This window comes from Pogoniulus pusillus, chromosome 17, assembly GCF_015220805.1.
Source record: "Pogoniulus pusillus isolate bPogPus1 chromosome 17, bPogPus1.pri, whole genome shotgun sequence".
Taxonomy (NCBI): Eukaryota; Metazoa; Chordata; class Aves; order Piciformes; family Lybiidae; genus Pogoniulus; species Pogoniulus pusillus.
In genome coordinates this window covers 7,329,513-7,347,032 of record NC_087280.1, presented here as the reverse complement: position 1 = coordinate 7,347,032, position 17,520 = coordinate 7,329,513, and the positions used below count along the sequence as shown (strand labels likewise).

The 17,520-nt window shown below is 42.1% G+C and overlaps 2 protein-coding genes across 6 annotated transcripts; one reads left to right on the top strand and one right to left on the bottom strand.

Annotated features, from left to right (window-relative positions):
- Positions 1–440: 440 nt before the first annotated feature.
- Positions 441–8,083, bottom strand: MCEE (methylmalonyl-CoA epimerase). Of its 4 annotated transcripts, none has more exons than XM_064157463.1 (4): positions 7,588–8,082; positions 6,208–6,327; positions 3,666–4,006; positions 441–855 (listed from the first exon to the last, which is right to left on the bottom strand). In XM_064157463.1, the coding sequence occupies exons 2-4, from the start codon at positions 6,263–6,265 to the stop codon at positions 703–705; spliced, it is 552 nt and encodes a 183-aa protein (XP_064013533.1). In that variant the 5' UTR covers positions 6,266–6,327; positions 7,588–8,082; the 3' UTR covers positions 441–702. The 4 variants fall into 4 exon arrangements, with proteins under 4 accessions (XP_064013533.1, XP_064013534.1, XP_064013535.1 ...); XM_064157464.1 differs by having other exon boundaries at positions 6,208–6,318; XM_064157465.1 differs by lacking the exon at positions 6,208–6,327 and having other exon boundaries at positions 7,588–8,083.
- Positions 8,084–8,592: 509 nt separating this feature from the next.
- Positions 8,593–17,370, top strand: MPHOSPH10 (M-phase phosphoprotein 10). Of its 2 annotated transcripts, none has more exons than XM_064157461.1 (11): positions 8,593–8,627; positions 11,036–11,696; positions 12,744–12,892; positions 13,282–13,456; positions 13,726–13,867; positions 14,264–14,331; positions 14,991–15,128; positions 15,339–15,449; positions 15,696–15,803; positions 16,301–16,531; positions 17,165–17,370. In XM_064157461.1, the coding sequence occupies exons 1-11, from the start codon at positions 8,608–8,610 to the stop codon at positions 17,312–17,314; spliced, it is 1,953 nt and encodes a 650-aa protein (XP_064013531.1). In that variant the 5' UTR covers positions 8,593–8,607; the 3' UTR covers positions 17,315–17,370. The 2 variants fall into 2 exon arrangements, with proteins under 2 accessions (XP_064013531.1, XP_064013530.1); XM_064157460.1 differs by lacking the exon at positions 8,593–8,627 and adding an exon at positions 9,209–9,423.
- Positions 17,371–17,520: the final 150 nt, after the last annotated feature.

Sequence of the window (17,520 nt, the reverse complement as noted above, 5' to 3'; positions counted from 1 at the left end):
TTAAAATCTGACAAGTACATTACAGTCTGAAATATACTTTGGGAAAATATGTTTTCAAGTATTTTTCTTGCATTGCTTGCATATCCACAGGGTTCATAAAATAACTAAGGGAGGATTTATGCATAGTAACTTCCTCGGCAGCAATTGTTATGCCAAGGAATACTTATTTACTGATTGCAGTCACACATAACATAAGGATATTTTTATTGCATGAACCAATCAATCAGTGTGAAGTGCAGATGGTGAATGTTGAAAACTGAAAACACAGTGTTTGTTTTTCCTCTGTTTCTAAGGGGAATACCCAAGCTATATTGTTGCCACTGAGAAGTGGGTCTCTGCTCTGAAATGTGGAACTAAATAATATGAGTTGACCTAGAAACTGTATAGCTTCTGTAGTGACAAAGGTAAAAATCATGCAGTAAACATGAGGCAACAGAACATAAATTACTTGGCTTATGTATTTGTCTTTAGAATTACAAAGAACTCAAGAAATGTCAACGTATTAATTCTAAAAATTAGATCAGAAACAAAACAAAGCAAAAAGTTACCCTAAATCTGTAGCACTATTTCAGCACTCAAGAGTGTAATTTAATCCATGGGAACTATAGTGAACTTGTAAAGACTGAAAACCACATCAGTATTCTCAGCACCAGCTCAGTAACTTCACAACCCATCTATTGTTTTATTTATGAATATTACAGCTTAAGCTTGCTCAAGTTCCACAAGGACTCCATGGCAATCTTTAGGGTGAAGAAAAATCACAGGTTTCCCATGTGCACCTATTTTTGGCTCTTCACTCAATATTCGTATCTTTTTTTTCTTCAGTTCTGTCATGGCTGTGTTTATGTCATCAACCTTATAAAAGAAAAATACAGTTCACACAAATTAACACATTACTATATTGTGCAGATTCTACATTTCAAAGCAGTAACACTAAAATGTTATTTCTAAATTGTAATCCTGTAAATAAAAAAGTTTTTAAACACCTACTCTTAAAATTAAAAATCCTACAGTAATTTGAAATTATTTGAATATTTTGCAATATGCTGTTTAAACAGATTTTGCTATACTTAAAATATCATCCTCTGAGGAGGTTGAGCTTTCATAGTTTCCTAAGAGAATATTGGAATTATCAGAAACATATCCAGAATATGGCCTAGTTTTCATATTGAACTCACCACAATAATTGCCTTTGCCATATGGGATCTTCAGTCTGATGTCATGTCATCAGTTGAGTTTTCCCTAACCTTAAATGTATTAATTATTTGAAATAGTAAATTTAGCACTCAAGGTAGTTAATCCAAAAGTCAATAATCAATAAAGACTGAGGTGTATGGACATAACTCGGTGAATAAATTTGCATGATGCCATTATAGGGAAGAGGAACAGAGAGCAGTTAATTCCTACTCATTTGCAGTTTTGTTCATGAAAATTCAGAACTCAGTACAGTTCTTCCTACACACAACTACCAGTCTGCTAAAGAAAAGAAAGAAAAGATAAAACGGCTGTCAAGTTTTATCTGAAAGTAAGACAGCACATCCAATGTGTGCCATAGCCCCCTCCAGGTTATTTCTCCAAGCAGCAAACCCACTGCAGCTGCTGCTCCTGTCCTGCAGAGATGGTCACAAGAGGAATTGTGTCTGGGCTCAGCTGGAATGAATTACTGCATCCCCAAGGAAGCAGTGAGAGTAAACAGCTGAAAGCCTGTGATTGCATCTGTGTTAGAAGAATATCAGGTTTGATTTCTATCTTCTTCTAGCAAGTGTCCAGCATGCTTTTCATTGCAATTATTAAATTCAATTATAGCTGGTCAGGAATAATTTAATTTCTTTTAAAATGCTTATTTTGTCTGAAACAATTTCCCTACCAAAACATCTGTCTTTGATTTTCCTTTGAATAATAAGCCTTAAGGAAGAAATGAAAAACATTTTGATAAACTCATCAGGCTTTCTCTCCAGTATGGAAAGAATTTTCACAGTTCAGCTTTTTGCAGTAAGACTGTTCATAGAAAGATATTTCTACAAAATACATACTACATTTCAAATGACTGAACAATTGATACTGAAGTTATTCTATATTTTTTTCTCCAAACTGTTTTTTGCTCAACTTCAGAAGATGATGTATCTTTGAAATTGTAAGATTTTCCAATCTGAGGAGAATGGAAAATTGGAGGGGAGAGGTTAATGTCTTCTTTGATTGACTGTGGTAGTGACCAAATCTGTCTTCAGTCACTCTTAAATGGCAGGCCAGCAATGGATGGGTTTTTTTCTATGTAAATTAGTCCATAACCTTCCATTTGTTTTTACATGGAGACAAACGTGAGGGACTTCTGACAGTGTTTTTGTTTCTTCTGTGAGCAATCTATTAATGAGGTACAAGACTTCATTTAGGAAAATATGTCTGCAAGTAGCACTACCACACCCAATGAATGGAAATTGACTGCTGGATGATGACTCCTGGCCTGTTACTATATACAGTTATAAATGTTCCTTGTTACACTTACACGTTGTCCAACATGGTACAATTATCATGTCCAACCCTTCTCAGTTTTCATAATTACAGTATGACCTCCTTGAGAGCCATCTTTGGTTTATCTGCAACAACATCATCTCTCGTACAAAATGGAGCTCTACATAAAATAATTCCATCTGCTAACAGATATTTCTCCAAGCATCTTAAAAGGGGTTACATGTACTTAAGATCCTTAGGAGCTTTGAGTTCTTTTTACTGAGAAATGCATATGACTTCGTTCTTTGGTATCTGTAAGTCAGTACCACTGGCTGGAGGGTTTTTTCTATTTTCTACACCCCCTATTGCCTAAGTTCAGCTGAGGTCTTTCAGATTTCTATAGCAGACCTGCTTAGCAATACAACTTATGGTCAATTTAAACAGAATTAATTTTCTTCTTCTTGAACATACACAGATAGGAAAACTTAATGTAAGAAAAATTGCAGTGTATGGAGATTTCTCAATGCTCAAAGAAAGCATGCAACTACAAATGCTGTTCTTTATATATATTCTGAAAACATTCTTTACTCATATCAGTAATCCTATGCATGAAATAAGAAAAGTCTGAAAGACTCTGATCTGTAAAATACTAATATCACAGGCAGCAGCATGAAATTTTGCATTAAATGTCCACACTAAAACATGAGAATGCTAAATAAGCTAAGTAATTTACCCAGCGACTTTACATTTTGTGTGCTTCCAGACCAATATCTCTTTGATGGATAAGGAAGAACAGGACAGAGGAAACTCTGGACACTTCACTGCTCTTTGGGAAGTACAACAGACAATCTTCTTTGACTTATGTACACAATTACCAACTAAATATCAAACAGGAGTAAACTCCTGGAAATCTAAACTATACCTTATCTTAAAACTCCTTGGGTTTGTTCACTTCCACACTGGATACTTAACCCTCCCTTCCCTAATTTAATCTTTATAGCACAGAAGAGGAAAAGAATAGCACATAGGTCATGATAATGAACTGTGATCTCCAAAACAGAAAAAAAAAGGTCATTTTAACGAGTTCTTCTTATGCAATACGCATTCTGAGAAACACGACAGCCTTCTTGAGGTGTTCTTGACACAGGTCAAACCTACGAATAGTAGCCATACTTTAGTATCTTCATATTATTACATGATAGATTGCATTAAAATACCTCGATGCAGATATGATGTATTCCTCCAGTCTTGTTTTTTTGCAGAAAGTTTGCAATGGGACTTTTCTCTCCTAAAGGATGTAGAAGTTCCAGCTTGGTGTTTCCCAGCTCCACAAAAACTGTGTAGACGCCATGTTCAGGAAGAGCAACAGTCTTGCTCACCTGTGCTCCTAACACATCTTTATACATAGCCTGAGCTTTTTCCAAATCAGGGACTGCAATTGCTACATGATTGAGTCGGCCCAGTTTCCACAAACAGCTTGGAATGGTTTGAGAAAAGGAATTTGATGATGCTAGAGTTCGTATTGTGAGAGCTGAAGTCTGCAGTCTAGGAAGAAGACCTGAAAAAAAAGTGAATAGCACCAATGCAATGCTTTTGAGAAAGAATCTGTATCTGCTCTTTCCCCTTTTAATGAGGCCTATATAACTCCTATGTCTTAAGCACAGCAGTGTGCAACGCTGAAGGTAGACCAAGAGCAAATTGTAGTGCTAAGTTCTTTGAGGTTTCTGTAGCTGAACTGCATAGCAATACAATTTAAGGTCACTTTACACACATTTGATGCGAATCCCTCCATATGCATATTAAAATGTAGTGGTTAATTGTATAACATACTTTAAAGTGAGTTCTGAGTTCTTCAGAGTTTATTACAAAATCGAGAAATTGTAACAGAGAGGGAAACCTACACAAAGCCTGGGACAGAACTGATAGTGCATGATCAATGAAAATAAAAGACTTGACCTCTCAGCTGTCAGAACTACTCCAACAAGGAATGAAATGTCATGTTGCATCTAAGTCCTAAGGAATTGTAAAATCTCCACAGTTTGATTTCTTATTTTTTCTTTCTCCAATGTTTAAGTCATTTGCTTTTCTTACATTTCACATGCCATGCAGGTCTTACACTTCCTTTCACTGACCTGTTGCAAGATGCTTAGAAATATTTAAGTACTGTGAACAGTATCATGTGCAACTGACCAACAGCAACTTTGAAGATTAGCTTTAAAAGGTCAAAATCTTAATAGTCTCAAATTTCATCTAGTGCCACTGGCTTCACTACAGCATCAAAAGAATGTGATTTAGCTTATCATTAATGAAAAGGTAATTATTAAAAGATACTGGGTGACCATGAGACAAAGGTAAGGGCTAAGGTGTGGACAAAAGATAGAGAAGTCATGGATATACTCAGTGTCACAACAAACTGCTGAGATATCTGCAGAACTCTTCACTGATTGCTGTGACAAAGCAGTACAGAACATTGCACTGAGTCAAATGGATGTGCTGGTAACAGTGATAGGGTTGCTTGTTTTCTTAAAATCATACAGTTTAAAAAAAGAGGATACTTACAAATTAATTACATTAAAAATTAATCTGTCAGGGCAGTGGAATCTGGAGAGGCTGAGTGTAGGGGAGAAATTGTGATCATAGAGTTGTTTGTAGTACCAGAATTAGAATTAGAACAAAGGATTTATTCATAAAAGCCACGTTTTAATTTCATGCCAGTTTGCTTTAGGCCATGTCAGAGTTCCCAATGCCTTGGAGTATTTCTTGCCAGCCTTTCACATAGTATGCCCTGTCATCGCCTTCATTACAACTAAAGTTCTGGATAATTCTCTTTTATGTGTTACCTTTAGGCTATCATACTGGCATAGCAGAGCAACTCAGTATTTCCAAGAACTCTTTTTTACATGTTAAAAAAAAAAAAGAAGTTCCCTAGCAACTTCTACAAAGAAGAATTCTTGTTTTTTAAATCTTTGTGACAAAACTAAGTAGCTGCATCAGTGGCCAACAAAGCAATTGCCTGAAGAAGCAATACTATGCAGTGCTTATAATATACAAAGTAAGAAACACACAGTATCTAGTAGGCATAATTAGACATGGATAACTAACTAGACTAGAGTTTGGCCAGATCACTAGAGTAAATAATGTATTAAAAATGTAAATAAACCAAAACCCACCATGTAGTCTTTTCTGTCCACCTAACATTCTGTTTCCTACAATAATTTCTTAAGACCTGATTTGATTCTTGGTGAAGCAAGAGATACTTTTCCCCTTAGAGGTCAGTATTCTCCAAAAGAGAAAAGTATTTTGAAAGATAAAGACCACTTACTAAATAATTTATTATGTTTCCTAGAGTCTTTTGTTGTTTTCAAATCTTAACAGATCATGATTCAGTAGAAATACTACTCATGTAGGTGTTTCAAGCAATCTTGACTGATGGGCAAGACTAGGATTTTTCCCATTCTTTGACATCTCCTACCAATAAGCCATGCTGAACCTCACACAGGGCATATGACTATAAGCTTATTAAAATTTAGTCTGTATTTTGTTTATTTTAAAGTAAATTAACAGAAAGCAGACACACAGACTTAGCTATTACTGAAGCAATACAAATAGAAAATGGTATTTTTGTTGGGTTCTACCCAATAAATGATTGTTTTTTTGTGATGTTTCCTGAAAAGATAACAGATTGAAAAAATGTATTTCTAGGATCCTTGTAAAGTCAAAGATACTTAAGACTCCCACTCATATGACAGTATTACTTACGCATCTCTCCATTTCCTCCTCTCACTTTATGAACTGGGTAGCAGAACTCTTTTCTCATGAGTGCATAGGGGCAGAGAACTCTTCATGTCTTTGTTGATTCTTTTCTTTATCCTGTGAAGGCTTGTGAATTTATTCTAGTTATAGCCATATGCACATAGAGCTTTAATTTTAAACACATAATTGCCAGTATGAACTGACTGAGATTAAGCAAAAGGCATATGTGTTCTTCTTGCATTATACAGATTAGTAACTATATAGTTAAGTTACTAAAAACTCAAACCATCTTCTTCAAACTCAATAATCAAAAGATGACCCTGCAGTGGATAAGACTTTTTCAGCAAACTTGAGATTGAAACCCCATCACTTCCATGTTTCAGATAAGAAATGCTTCTATTTATGCATAAGACCTACATGGCTAAGTAACCAAACACAAGCCAAGTCCAACCAAGTTGCATTGCATTCTCCATAAGGAGGTTATACAACTGCGGGTCATGGTAAGAACCTTGTCACTGGGCACTGCTCTGTTGTCAACTAGTTCAGGCTGAGAAGTTCCAACCATGGAGAAGATGCTGTCACCATAGGGAGTCTGGAGTACAGGGGTCATGCATTAACTTTCTGGACCACATGGAGAAGGGACAGTCTGCTTGTTCTTGAACCCTGGCAATTTCCAAGCGTTAGCTTATTGGAAACTTTGCCAGCCAAGAAGGCACACAGCATCCATAGGGCTGCTCTGCTCTGTGCTGGAAGTGGCTTTTGGTAATCACATGGCCCCCAAAGTTCCTACAAATGGAGTCTCACTTTGCTGCAGTTCTGTCTCTTCCATCAAAGTGCAATTACACAGAATTGTTCATTCCTAGCATCACACCAATGGACAGCACTGTGTCTTATTCACGTTGACCACTGAGTAAAACAATGTGGTGTCGGTACAATGAGCTTATTAATAAGAGAGTGGACAGTTCAGACGGTTGTAACGAACGGGAAATGACGGTGCGTTTGACCTCCAGGTTATGCTTACAAAGACAAGCTTCTCCTTGCACCTTTTAAGTTTGGAGTTTGCTGCTTAAGTGTAAGACAGATAACGTCAGATAGCTGCCATCTGCATGTTAATAGATATATATATTTGGATTTTAATTTACGAAAGCAATTGCTCTGTTGTAGCCTGTTACGTTCTTACGGACAGCTTCGGGCCCGCCCCCGCACCCCGCGGCTGGCAGGGGCGGCGCGGTCCCGCCGTGACAGCCCGCCCGGCCCCAGCAGGGAGCGGGGCTGCCCGCCGCCGCGACTCAGGAGCCCCGTAGCGGAGAGAACACCGGAGCCCACGGTCGGCCCGGCCGGCCCCACCGCCCACTCCACCGCCGGCCTGCCCGACCCCCACGTTACCGGCCGCCGCACGCCCCAGGAGAGCCGCCATCTCTCGCCGCTCGCACCCAGCCCCGGCGCAGGCAGGCGCGGCTTGGCCGCAGGAAAGGAGCCGCCCTCCGCCGTCAGCGCGGTAGCGGCCACCGCCCCCCTTGCCGGCTGGGCCGAGCCGGCCCCCAACCAGCTGCCCGCGATCGGAGGCGCGTCGGGGCCTGAAGCTCCTCGGTGCGGTGACAGATGAGGGCTATGTTTGTAGGACCGGCGCCGCCGGAGCGTCTGAGTACGAGGTACCAGCTGTGGCAGTGGCTGTGTCACGCTGGTGAGCCCTGGCCGGGGCAGAGGAGCGCAGCTCCACGCTGCCTTTCACAGAAGAGAAAAGCTCCCTCGGTCAGCGGCGGGTCTGCGCCTGAGCTGAGTGACTGCTGTGCTCCGAGCCTCCCCTTGCCGCTGCCTGCTGCCAGTCTCTGCAAGGCAGCTCCAGGCACTGTATTCCTTCCACAAAGTGCAAAGGAGGCCGATTAGCGCAAGGGGTATCTGTGGAGTGAAAAGCTCCTCTGACTAAAGCATGTGCAAAGGAGTCCCAGGGCAATGGGCGGGCTTTCTTCTGCGGCTGCGTTCCTGCTGTCAGGGACGCAGGACATCCTATAAACAGTCTGTGCTATCTGAACAACTAAAAGTGCAGATGAAAATCAGTGTTCAAAATGGGTATTTAGAAGTCCCAGTATATGACTTTTTTTTTTGCTTCCAACCCAGGTTATAAGACTCTGAAATGTTTGCAATGTTCAGAGAAGCACAGGTACAGGTCACACTCATAGCACTGCTGGCTTATGCCCTCTGCTCTGCACAATGTCTTATTTGAAGGTACAAAGTGCAAATGAGAACAGACAGAACCTGCATAGCAGGGCTTTGTTTTCTGTACACTGATACAACTCCTTTATCTGTTAAGCAGGAAAGGTAAAAGCAGCACAGAAACATCAGAGGCAATAGGAGGAACTTAGAAGGCTGGCAACAGTTGTGGATACAGATGCTGAACGGCTGCAGATGGCTGGGGAGAGCAGCAGGTAGGATGTGTGCAGACTGAGGGCTGCCCCTGCTAACACATCTTGCAGCACAGACGAGGAATGGATCATCTCCCCCCGACTGCAGCTGCAGGTTCTTCACCAGGGTCTGTGGGTGCAGTGCTTAATTTAACTTTGTAAAGTAAACTTTAAGGAAGGTACATGAGGCAAAACAACAGAAGGGCTGAAGGACACTGGGCAGTGCTCGCTAGTCACGTAGGTGTGTGAATGCACGTGTGGGAGCTTGGAGATGCCAGATACTGTTGGACATTTTGCTTACAGAATCAGTTGGACATAACGTGGTTCCAAAATAGCCCTTGTATCTAGGCCAGAGAAGCAAAACTGGGAAGATGACTACAGCTTTGCTATATTCAGAGCAGGTTTTTCACTGTTGATGGAACATCCCATTCTAGAGCAATACTATGCTTTTCCAAAGGAAGGAAGCAGAAGCCATCAGTAGATGACTCTGCAGTACCCCGCTTGTGTTCAGTGCGAACATGAGCGTGCCCATCTAAAGAAGCGTGTGTAACGAAGATAAAAGAGGCGGTTCTGTGGCAAAAGCACGGCCCGGGAGGCAGAAACGCTCTCGTTTGGGGAGCCTGGCCGGGGCGGTGCCTGCTGGCGTGCGGAACCTCGGCGCCGGCCGCGGGACTCGCCCGGACCGCTCAGCCGCTGCTCGAGGGGGCGGGGCGAGGGAGCAGCCCGCGCGGCGGCCGGGGAAGATGGCGGCCGTGAGGCGGCTGGAGACCTGCCTCAGGGCGGTGGGGGCCGCCGCGGCGCACCCGCAGCGCTTCCTCAGGTACTGCGGCCTGCGGCCTGCCCCGGGCTCAGGGGTCCGCTTGGGCCGGGCTGTGCTTGTGCGTGCGTGCGCTGTAGCGCCCTGCCGTTCCTGCGGGCCTCATGCGCTGCGTGGGAGACCTCGTGCCGGACACTCGGCGCATTACAGCCCCCCCCAGCTCCTGCCTGTGCCCCCCCCAGCTCCTGCCTGTGCCCCCCCCCCCAGCTCCCGCCTGTGCCCCCCCTCCTCCCGCCTGTGCCCCCCCCCCAGCTCCCGCCTGTGCCCCCCCCAGCTCCCGCCTGTGCCCCCCCCCCAGCTCCCGCCTGTGCCCCCCCCCCCAGCTCCCGCCTGTGGCCCCCCCCCAGCTCCCGCCTGTGCCCCCCCCCAGCTCCCGCCTGTGCCCCCCCCCCAGCTCCCGCCTGTGCCCCCCCCCCAGCTCCCGCCTGTGCCCCCCCCCCCAGCTCCCGCCTGTGCCCCCCCCAGCTCCCGCCTGTGCCCCCCCCCCCAGCTCCCGCCTGTGCCCCCCCCGCTCCCCCCTGTGCCCCCCCCAGCTCCTCCCTGTGCCCCCCCCAGCTCCTCCCTGTGCCCCCCCCAGCTCCTGCCTGTGCCCCCCCACAGCTCCTGCCTGTGCCCCCCCAGCTCCTCCCTGTGCCCCCCCCCAGCTCCTCCCTGTGCCCCCCCCAGCTCCTCCCTGTGCCCCCCCCCCAGCTCCTCCCTGTGCCCCCCCCCAGCTCCTCCCTGTGCCCCCCCCCCCAGCTCCTCCCTGTGCCCCCCCCAGCTCCTCCCTGTGCCCCCCCCCCAGCTCCTCCCTGTGCCCCCCCCCCAGCTCCTCCCTGTGCCCCCCCCCCCCAGCTCCTCCCTGTGCCCCCCCCCCAGCTCCTCCCTGTGCCCCCCCCCCAGCTCCTCCCTGTGCCCCCCCCCCCAGCTCCTCCCTGTGCCCCCCCCCCCAGCTCCTCCCTGTGCCCCCCCCAGCTCCTGCCTGTGCCCCCCAGCTTCCCACTCCCTGTCCCACCTCGGCGCCCGCCAGCTGCCCCTGGTGCCGCAGTGCTCCTGAGCGGTGCTGTTGACAGCATGGAGGCACGGGAGGGGGCGAGGGGGTGGTTTCAGCCACGGCTGCTGCAGTATCCTGTTCCTTTCTGCAGCATTCGGGAATTAGGAAACGGAGGGTTCTGTGTCTGCCAACTGTGGTGGAGCAGTGGAGAAAGGCAACTGCTCCTTAAAGCCGAGGGTCTGTGTCTTGGATGTTTGAGACGTTTAGTGCTATATTACTGACTTCTCAAAACAACTGGAATGCTTAGATGTAATCACGGTACAATGAGATGCAATTGCAGAAGAGGGGAATATGCTGTCCAGTTGCTACTTCATACACAAAGTGCAGTGCAGCTGAAATGCTTCATAATTACGTCTTTATTCTTAAGTGTAGTAGTAGTACTCCAAGAGATGTGTAGAAAGGTAAGCAACAGCAGTAGCTGTCGGAAGCTGCTATTTCTTTAGCACCAGAATACTTAAGCAGATATAAAAAGAGCTGCACTGTACCCATGTGATTATTGGAAGGTGTAACATAAAGGAAAAATGGTAATTTTCACAAAATATTGTTGACCTTTTAAAACTCTTAATTACTTTCTGCTCTTAGTGTGCAGGATGGACTGGCTGCTGACTTCAGAACATTAACAAAGACTCTCTATGATTTGAATAAAGCTCAGGGAAGTAAAAAAGTTCATGGGGGTCCTCTAAAAGAGTTGGTGATAGAAAATTTTGACGACGAACAGATTTGGCAACAGTTAGAGCTCAGAAACAACACAGTTCTCGATTTCTTCAAGAGATCCATTGCAAGGGATGCCAGTGATGAAGATCTTTGCCTTCTCTCAGACCAAGAGGAGGACAGCTCTGTTTCAGCCACCAGCACTGACCATGAACTGGAAGACAACATAATGGAAGCAGAAACAGATCAGAATAATGTTTATACAGAAGATAGGACCAAAGCTAAAGAAAAGCAAAATAAACACAAAGAAACCATAATACAAAAAAGCAGTGATGAGGATTCTGATATTGACTTTGATATTGAGGCACTGGAGCAACAAACAAAAACAGCCAAGGAAACCACATTGAAAAAAAAGGGAAGAAAATCTGTAGTGGATGACAAGTTTTTCAAGCTGGCTGAGATGGAAGTGTTTTTAGAACATGCAGAGAAAGAAAACAGGGAGGAGGAGGAGGAGGAAGAAGAAGACATTAATTATTTTGAAGACATTGTCTCAGATGATGAGGAAGAAGAGTCCGAAGAAGCTAAAGTCAAAGTAAGACTATCAATAAATTATTTTTCGAATTGCACTTTTCCTTTAAATCAAGGTCTGATATTCATTAGAGAGGCTATAAATGGTTGAATGTGTGGTAGAAATGACCAAGTTAAATTGGGTTAGGCGACTAACAGTTATTTCTGGAGTTTTACTTTACTAGTATCTGGATAGGAGTGTGGTAATGAAGTGTCCTAGTGTAGAACATAGCATGCTGCTGTTCAGGTTTCTCTTTAGATGGGTCTGGAGTTTTCACATGAGCAGATAGTGTGTCATCAGAAGAATTGCAGAGTAGGTGATCCAACAAATGAAAAAGATGTGTCACTTTGTATGGATACCTGGCAATTAGACATCACTGAGGGGGCTGATGCAGAGTAAACGGCTTTTGGCAGCTTTATTTTCCAGGGACCTGGCTTTGTAACTCTTGTATAACTTCAGTTGCTGAGTGCTTGTTTCTAAAATCACACACACAATTAACCAGGTTGGAAAAGACCTCTAGGATCATCCAGTCCAACCTATCACCTAACCCTTCTAATTAACTAAACCATGGCACTAAGTGCCTCATCCAGCTTCCTTTTAAACACCTTCAAGGATGGTGACTGCACCATCTCCCTGGGCTGCCTATTCCAATGGGCAGTCGCTCTTTTCCAGCCAAAACCTGCCCTGACGCAGTTTGAGACTGTGTCCTCTTGTTCTGTCACTGGGTGCCTGGGAGAAGAGACCAACCAGAGCTGCTCAGTAGCAAGTGAGAACTATGTCCAAGGTATAAAGAGATGTGTACATGTTCCAATGAGTAGTCCTCAAAATCTGCTGCTTTTGGGACTTCATGTTGAAACGGGAAATGGATTTAAGTGGTAAAATATTGTATGTAATTTTAAGAGATTAGTTTTACTAAGGTGCCTACCACAGGTTAATGCTTCAGTGAGTTGAATTTCTGTTACACAAGTAGGTGCTAAAGACTTTAAAAGATGAATATACGTACACTTGTGTCAGTCTTAACAGTTCTCATTTGGTTTTGTGGGGTTTTTTTTGTGTCTTTTTTTCTCTTAGCCTATGAAAAGTTCTAGGGACTTGACATACAAAGATTTCTTTGATCCTGTCGATGACAATGAGGATTTAGCAGACAGTGATGTTGAAGATGATCAAGAGGAAGAAGCAGAGAGTGACACTGAAGAGCAAAATGAAGAAGACATTTCTGAGTAAGTATATACATCACTTGCCATTAAAATATCCTTGAAATTTTACACTGGATTTAAGCTGAACATAAAGTGTGAATTCCAGGCTGACTTTGGTCATGGTTTACCATTATCTGTTACCTGTTCTGTGATTTACATTGTCACCTTATTTAAAAGGTAGTTTATTTACTTACCTTTTGCATCTTGTCTCTTGAGATTTATTCAAATAATGTAATGGCTGTGACTTCAGGTTTTGAAGATAATTTTTAATATAAAGAGGTTTACTTAGTGCCCCCTGCCCTTAGTTTTCAACAAAAGCCTGTTGTATTTTGCAGCTGGGTAAATATTTAATGTCTGAAAATGCAAGCATTATAGAGGCTTTTCAACCTTTATGTTAAATCTTAATGTTACAGGGTTAAGGATATGAATGAAATCATGATGGACGATATGAGAAATAAAGAAGCCTCAAAAAAAGTTACTTTTAGTTTGCCACACGACAGTGAAACAGAAGATACTGCTCAGATGCAATTAGAGCAGGACATTGATCCCAGTGAAATAAAGTCATCTTTTGAGAAAAGACAGGAAAAGGTAACTGGTTTTGCATTTTGCTGGTACTCTGAAACAATGGGCTTTTTTTTAATGATGTTGTATTTGTTCAGTCTGGCAAATAAGAAGAGGCTGTTTACAAATACAAGGAAAAGTGTGGGCTATCTATGTCAGAGATATATGCAATCATACATTCCCTCATGTTTATGGGAGGAGAAGTTAGGTGTGCCTGAAATAACTGTTGATTTCTTGCCCTGAGTTTACTTGTGAGCTCTTATGTTTTCAACCTCTCGGGAAATTGTGTCTTTCAGATGAGCCAAAAAATAAAAAGATTAGAAGAGGAGTTGTTAGAGGAAAAACCTTGGCAGCTTAAAGGAGAAGTGACTGGACAAAAACGACCTGAAAACAGCCTTTTAGAGGAGACAGTACTTTTTGATCATGCGGTCCGGATGGGTAGGTAGTGAGGGAGGGCTTTCCTGAAAACATATTGGATACCACATTGAGTTAACTCTTCTTCCCTTTAACCTTGCTCTAAGCTTGTATGGCTTGGGAGCAGGCTAACAAAACACAAAGTTGAATTCACTGGGGTGTTTTTGAGCTTTTGTATTTTCATGGTGGAAACTATAATCTTTTTTGTTCGTTTTGAATTTAACTGAAAGTTTGTTAATTTAGTGGTGGGTTTAATAATTTACATAATATAACTTACCTCTTCAGAAAACAGTGTTTCCTTATTTCACCTTATGATGCTACATTTTTGTCAAGGCTTTCTGTTATTTATTCTTCATAGATAAAAATGTATTTCTTTCTGGAGAAACATTATTCTTAAAATTCTTCTCTTTCTCCTCTCAGCACCTGTCATCACAGAAGAAACTACTTTTCAGCTTGAAGATATCATTAAACAGAGAATATTGGATGAGGTTAATATTCTAGTTTCTATTTACATAGACTCAATTCGCAGGACACATTCCAGGGATGAGTTTGAAGATCTTAAAATGTTAGATGTAGACTTATGTTAAATAATTTCTGCAGTTGGTTGTTTTATTCTTTTGCCTTGGAGGAGCTTTGATTTTACATGCCTGTTATGTGCAAGGTTTTGATATGCTTCAAAAAATGAGAGTTTGCAGATAAAACTATGAGGAGTTTATTTGGAGTATAATGCCAGTCTATAAATTCTGTCTAACTCTTGCTGTGAGCATTCTGAATGCAAGCCAAAACTCAGTTTTTTACTGAATTGCTCATAATAGCCACTGATAGAAGATTTGTATCCTGTGGCTTATTGTTAGTTGAATTTTAACAAATAAAATTGGTATATACAGGGGAGAGTATTTAAGTACTTAGGCTACTTACATGTTTTGTATTCGTTATAAAATTTGCCTCAATCCACTAAAAATAAGCACATAAGTTTAAGCTATAAGTCTTCTGTTTTGTTTTTCAAAACAAAGTGTGATACTTGGTATGCTCCTGGGCAGCCACATGCATAACCTAGTTAATGTGTCAGATAGGTAACATGAAAAATGTTCTAAACAAGCTGCAGTACCTGATACTTGATTGTGTCATTAACTTGTGACTTTCTTAGGCATGGGATGATGTAGTACCCAAAGAAAAACCAAAAGAGGAGGCTTTTGAATACAAGAAACATATCACTTTGGATCATGAAAAGAGTAAACTGAGTCTTGCTGAGATCTATGAGCAAGAATACATAAAACTTCACCAGGTAACGTAAGCAATGCTTTTCAGGTTGAAGCTCACAGTATATAATCCTGTACTGCTAATTTCTGCCTTCAGCTTTGTGGAAGAATTTCAGTTTTCCTTTGAGTCTTCACCAGTGAAATGACTCTGAATTGTATATTGTGTTGTTCTTAGTCTCACTAAAGTAAAATAGCTTTATGAATGGTGTTGCAGTAACATTGCATTATTAATGCAGCAAAAGGCTGAAGAGGAGGAAAATCCTGAACACAAAGAAATACAGGAAATGATGGATTCACTGTTCGTGAAGCTGGATGCTCTTTGTAACTTCCACTTCACACCCAAACCAGTAAGTACATGAGTTTCATACAATTGTGGGGTTTTTTTTCCCCCTCCCTTTTGGAAGCTGGATACTTCAAAACATATTTTGGAAATGGAAAGTCAATTAAACATTGAGTGTTACAGAACTTGTTCTTATTTTGTGTAAATGCACTATTATTGCCTGTAAACAAAACCAAGTGCTTAGTATCTTTAGTTAGCTGTAAGCTGCTTTGAGATGGTGTGCTCAGTCCTGATCGTCTGTCTTTGTTTCTAGCCTGTACCAGAAATTAAGATAGTTTCAAACCTTCCTGCTATAACTATGGAAGAAGTAGCACCTGTTGCTGTTAGTGATGCTGCTCTCTTGGCACCAGAAGAGATCAAGGTAAACATACATAAAAACAATGTAAGGTTCTGGAGAAGATCTGTGTTGTTGATAAAAGGGTGTGTGGGCTGCCAGGTCAGTGGGACAGTTCTGCCTCCTCACACACCGGGTTGCTCATCTTGTGGACTGTTTTGCTTAGAATTTCAGTGTTGGTTGTTTTTTTTGGGAGGGATATAACTGGAGGAAGAGTTCATTTTATTTAGCTACCCTAGGCTGTAATAATTTGCTTTGGTTTTGTTCTTGACTATTACGTGATGGTAATTATTTCCCCAGCATATATATGGATATTTGGAAGGGGGAAGCTACTGACAGGAGGCAAGAGGAATTAGCATGTCTTTGATCAATTGTCTGAGTCCTGCTTCCATCCAGTTTTTGGCCTTTGTCTTAATGCAGCATCTCCCTGAGCCAGCTAAGCACTTGAAATAAGACACATTTGCGTACTGTGAAGTGAATCTGTCTTTACATGCTTATGGATCTAGAGATCTTGTTCTCTTTAGGAAAAGAACAAAGCTGGTGACGTAAAAACAGATGCAGAAAAGACTCCCACAGACAAAAAACGAGAACGAAGAAAGAAAAAGCTTCGTAAACGTATGAAACTGAGAGAAAAGGAGAAACGCCAAAAGCTGCTTGAAAAGATGAAGCCAGAACAAGGCAAAATACTTAGCAAAAAAGCTGCTGCAGCAAAATTGAAGCAGCTTACAAAAGAAGGCAAAGCATCTCTGCTCAAGGTAAGGCTCTCTTATGTAGTCTTGTGTCACTTGGAGCTTCCCAGGTAAAGAAAATTAAAACCCTAGGGACAGATAGGAATTAGCAACAGAGGGAAAAAGAGAACTTTATTGCAAAGAATCCTAATTTTTCTCTATCTCCCCAGAAGTACTTGTACTCTATTAGTACATCTTGTTAACCTTATTTATGTCTGAATAGCTTTTTACTTGCTGTGGAAGCTTCTCTATAATGTCATCAGGTTGATTTTAGTTTACATACTAGAAAACAGTAAAAGTAGGATGCCCTATAGATTTTTTTAACCTCTGAAATTTTGAGGTATTGGGAACTAACTCAAACAACTGGATTACTTGTCAAACCTTTGTGCTTACCGTTTTGAAAGCAGAGCAGAACACAGAATGGAGGTATCCGTTTCTAGCTCATGATGCACCAGGATGTGTTCTTGATACTTACCTACCCTGCTAATTGGAAAGTACTCTAGGAGTGGTATAAGAATGCAGTGAAAAGTATCCTTTGACAATTAACTATCAGGGTTTTCTTGGTAAAAATGCAAAACCATTATATGTGAGTAATTAATATGGTGACATTTCGTGTTTGTACATTTCTTGGTTATTAACAAATATTTTGTCCATTGACAGGATGAAGGTAAGGACAAGGTCTTGAAGTCATCTCAGGCCTTCTTTTCTCAACTACAAGATCAAGTGAGAATGCAGATCAAAGATGCTACCAAATTAAAGAAGAAACAGAAGCAGCAGAAAGCATTCTCTGTTCATAAACTGAAATTGTAGTTTACCTTTTTCTACATTTTTCATCTTGTATATATATTAAAAGGGTTTTACAGGAATGAATTTGAGTTGATTTTATTCCATGTCACTCTTTAAAATGTTCTGTGAACTTCTAAGATGGTGTAAAAGACACTTTAGATTCTACTTTCTGCCCTAGAACTGTCTTTTTATGCTAAAGCGTGCTTTTTGCAAGTAGATGCAGAACCAGG

Bases quoted from the DNA above. Each gene is read 5' to 3' on its own strand.
- MCEE (XM_064157463.1), bottom strand. From the start codon at position 6,265: ATGAGAAAAGAGTTCTGCTACCCAGTTCATAAAGTGAGAGGAGGAAAT. The intron at 4,007-6,207 runs GTAAGTAATACT...CTTTTTTTTCAG, and splicing joins AGGAGGAAATGGAGAGATGC to GTCTTCTTCCTAGACTGCAG. The intron at 856-3,665 runs GTATTTTAATGC...TTCTTTTATAAG, and splicing joins TACATCATATCTGCATCGAG to GTTGATGACATAAACACAGC.
- MPHOSPH10 (XM_064157460.1), top strand. From the start codon at position 9,347: ATGGCGGCCGTGAGGCGGCTGGAGACCTGCCTCAGGGCGGTGGGGGCC. The intron at 9,424-11,035 runs GTACTGCGGCCT...TTCTGCTCTTAG, and splicing joins CACCCGCAGCGCTTCCTCAG to TGTGCAGGATGGACTGGCTG. The intron at 14,332-14,990 runs GTTAATATTCTA...TGACTTTCTTAG, and splicing joins AACAGAGAATATTGGATGAG to GCATGGGATGATGTAGTACC.